The sequence below is a fragment of the Pteropus vampyrus genome, unplaced genomic scaffold (genome assembly GCF_000151845.1).
Source record: "Pteropus vampyrus isolate Shadow unplaced genomic scaffold, Pvam_2.0 Scaffold151, whole genome shotgun sequence".
NCBI lineage: Eukaryota > Metazoa > Chordata > Mammalia > Chiroptera > Pteropodidae > Pteropus > Pteropus vampyrus.
Genome location: NW_011888932.1, coordinates 3,865,063 through 3,867,522, shown reverse-complemented (window position 1 = coordinate 3,867,522; position 2,460 = coordinate 3,865,063). Strand labels below are relative to the sequence as shown.

Below are 2,460 nucleotides of genomic sequence, written 5' to 3'. Positions count from 1 at the left end.
GGGTAAAACTATTGATTATCTTCGGTTTCCCCACTCCTTCCATAAATATTGGGTGAAGACTGAACTGATACTTCTCAATGGGGATAAAATAATCTGAGGAGAAAAACATATTAAAGGGTCATTTCTACTGAGTTAATACAAATGAGTGAAATCCATGTAAAAAAATTTAAGTGACCATACTATATTTCCAAACATAGAAATTACTTGTTATGTACGGATGTAAACTGATGATTAAGAAAGTTTCAAAAACAACCTAAGCACTCTAAATTCTCCTAGTAATGACAATGATTTTACAAATAATTTTTTAAATCTTACTCAAAGATAAAAGATAACAATCTTTCAAAGGTATGTTCCGGTGATAGCCACTTTGTTCAAGTTCAGGGTATATGAATTGTTTTGTTTATCTGTCCAGGACAATATGCTTTACCTCCTCTCCTATATCCCCCAAACCAGCAATATTCCCTTTACATAGGAATTTAGCTTACTTAGTTTCCCCGTTCAAGGGAACTGGGAGACTAGAGTCTTGTGAAATCCTATACAAAGTAGATGGGGGGTAAGGACCAGGGATCTCCTTGCAATATCCAGGAGTCTAGATTCTTGGAGGATGACCATCTCTATAACAAAGCTCAAAATGAATCTATGAATAATCTTTTTTACAAATGCTACTAATATATAATATTCCACAAGGCATAAATCTCTTAGAAACCTAAATGCTATACCACATGGTTTTAAGAAAAGCACAGAGAGTAACAACCTGGACAACAGTGGTAATGAAATGAATTTAGTTCTCTATTAATAATTTGTTTCTATTTACCTTAATGCTAAATTCTAGGTCCTTAAGTACTCAGGATGACATTGTATAATAAGATCATGGCAATCCTCAGCTTCTTTATACTTAAACCTTACCCAGACTTGGAGATGATGTGTGGTGCACTTAAACTTTGTACTTTAATCTCCTCCTGGGGTAACTGGTCTACTTTTGGGAGTTTACACTGGCCTATGCCCCTAGGTCCTGGATCCTTAGACCTTCAGCCTGGTACTCTCACTCACTGCTAGTGGAATTATAAATTGGCACATAATTTAGGAAAACAACTTGGCAGAAGATAGCAAAAGCTATTACAAAGTGATTTAAAGAAAAAAGTAAAGCTGGAAGTGATGTAAATATTTTCAAATAAATAATTTAAGTAGATTTTGGAATACAATGCTATGTGATAATGGTTAAAGGGATTGGGGGAAAATAGAAACATGCTTGTGATATATCAAAGGAACAAATCAGAAGAAAAATGTTAGATAATATAATATGATGACAACTGTAAAACATTTAAATGAAAAAGGATCAAATGAAATAGAATTAAATGTTTGTGGTAAGGTGATAAAATTACATGTATTAAGATGGTAATATCATCTATATTTTTGAAGTATTAATTAACTGGCTTATTAATTTAATTAATCATTTATACTATCGTACTAATCCATAAGAGAAACTTATTAAAGTACAGTAAACTTACCATGGACATAATACTTCTTAACAGAGGAAGGGATTCTAAGCCATTTAATTTCATTGTCTTCATTAAGAATTTTCCACTCAAGAATAAAATACATCAGATTGTAATCACTGGGTGATAACGTCCAGGAAAGAATCACACAACTGCTGTTTAAAGGATAAGCACTGAGTGACTGCACAATATTTACTGAGGGGAAAAGAAGGAAATTTATTTTTAAAATCAAAATTAATAAAAATCCCCTAATATCCCTGAAGAATATATAACTACTAGAAAAAGGGAGAAGGAAGAGAAGGCAGACATTTACACAGAGATACAATACATGACGATTATTGTTTTATTATAAGAGTCACATAAGCAGAGAAATATAGAAATATATGCTATTGAGGAAAAACAAGGGTCTACCAAACATATAAAAAAGTGATTTGGGGGTATAGTAAAAAAGGTGTTCTCCACTGGAATACTATACAAGCTTATTGATCATCTTAATTCCCTCCAAACTTTTTTCTCCTGTTGGTCCAAAAGGTCTAAGTATTAGATTTAGTAGAAAATTCTCACTTATTATAATACCATTTCAACCATGTTCTACTACATGAAAATCCAAGGACTGTATGACAAAATTAGAGTGCAGTTTAGTTTTTTATTTTTCAGACAAAATAAATAAATAAATAAAGCGGAAAGAGAGACTTCTAGATTCAGAGAATCACAGGCTTCTTAGAAGACCACTTAGAATGGAAGGAGTTTGCAAATATCAAAGGGAGCAGTAGTTTCCTAGCCTGTACCTTTTCTTACCTTTGCTCATAGGCCATGAGAATGTTAAATTAAAGTTTGCAAACGAGGCACCAATTGAATTGACGGCCAGAACTGTAACAGTATGTGCTTGCTCTGTCCACAGGAAAGTGAATTTAGTGTGATTTCCTACATCTTCTGACCATGTTCCATTTCGGGAAGTATGATG

At 33.0% G+C, this 2,460-nt stretch overlaps 1 protein-coding gene across 1 annotated transcript in view; it reads right to left on the bottom strand.

Annotated features, from left to right (window-relative positions):
* Positions 1-2,460, bottom strand: part of LEPR (leptin receptor) — a 94,971-nt gene that overhangs the window by 17,551 nt on the left and 74,960 nt on the right. Inside the window, exons 17-18 of the mRNA XM_011369583.2 lie at positions 2,295-2,460; positions 1,509-1,691 (exon numbers count right to left, since the gene is read on the bottom strand). Coding sequence (XP_011367885.1) covers positions 1,509-1,691; positions 2,295-2,460 — 349 coding nt within the window. The remainder of the gene's footprint in view (positions 1-1,508; positions 1,692-2,294) is intronic.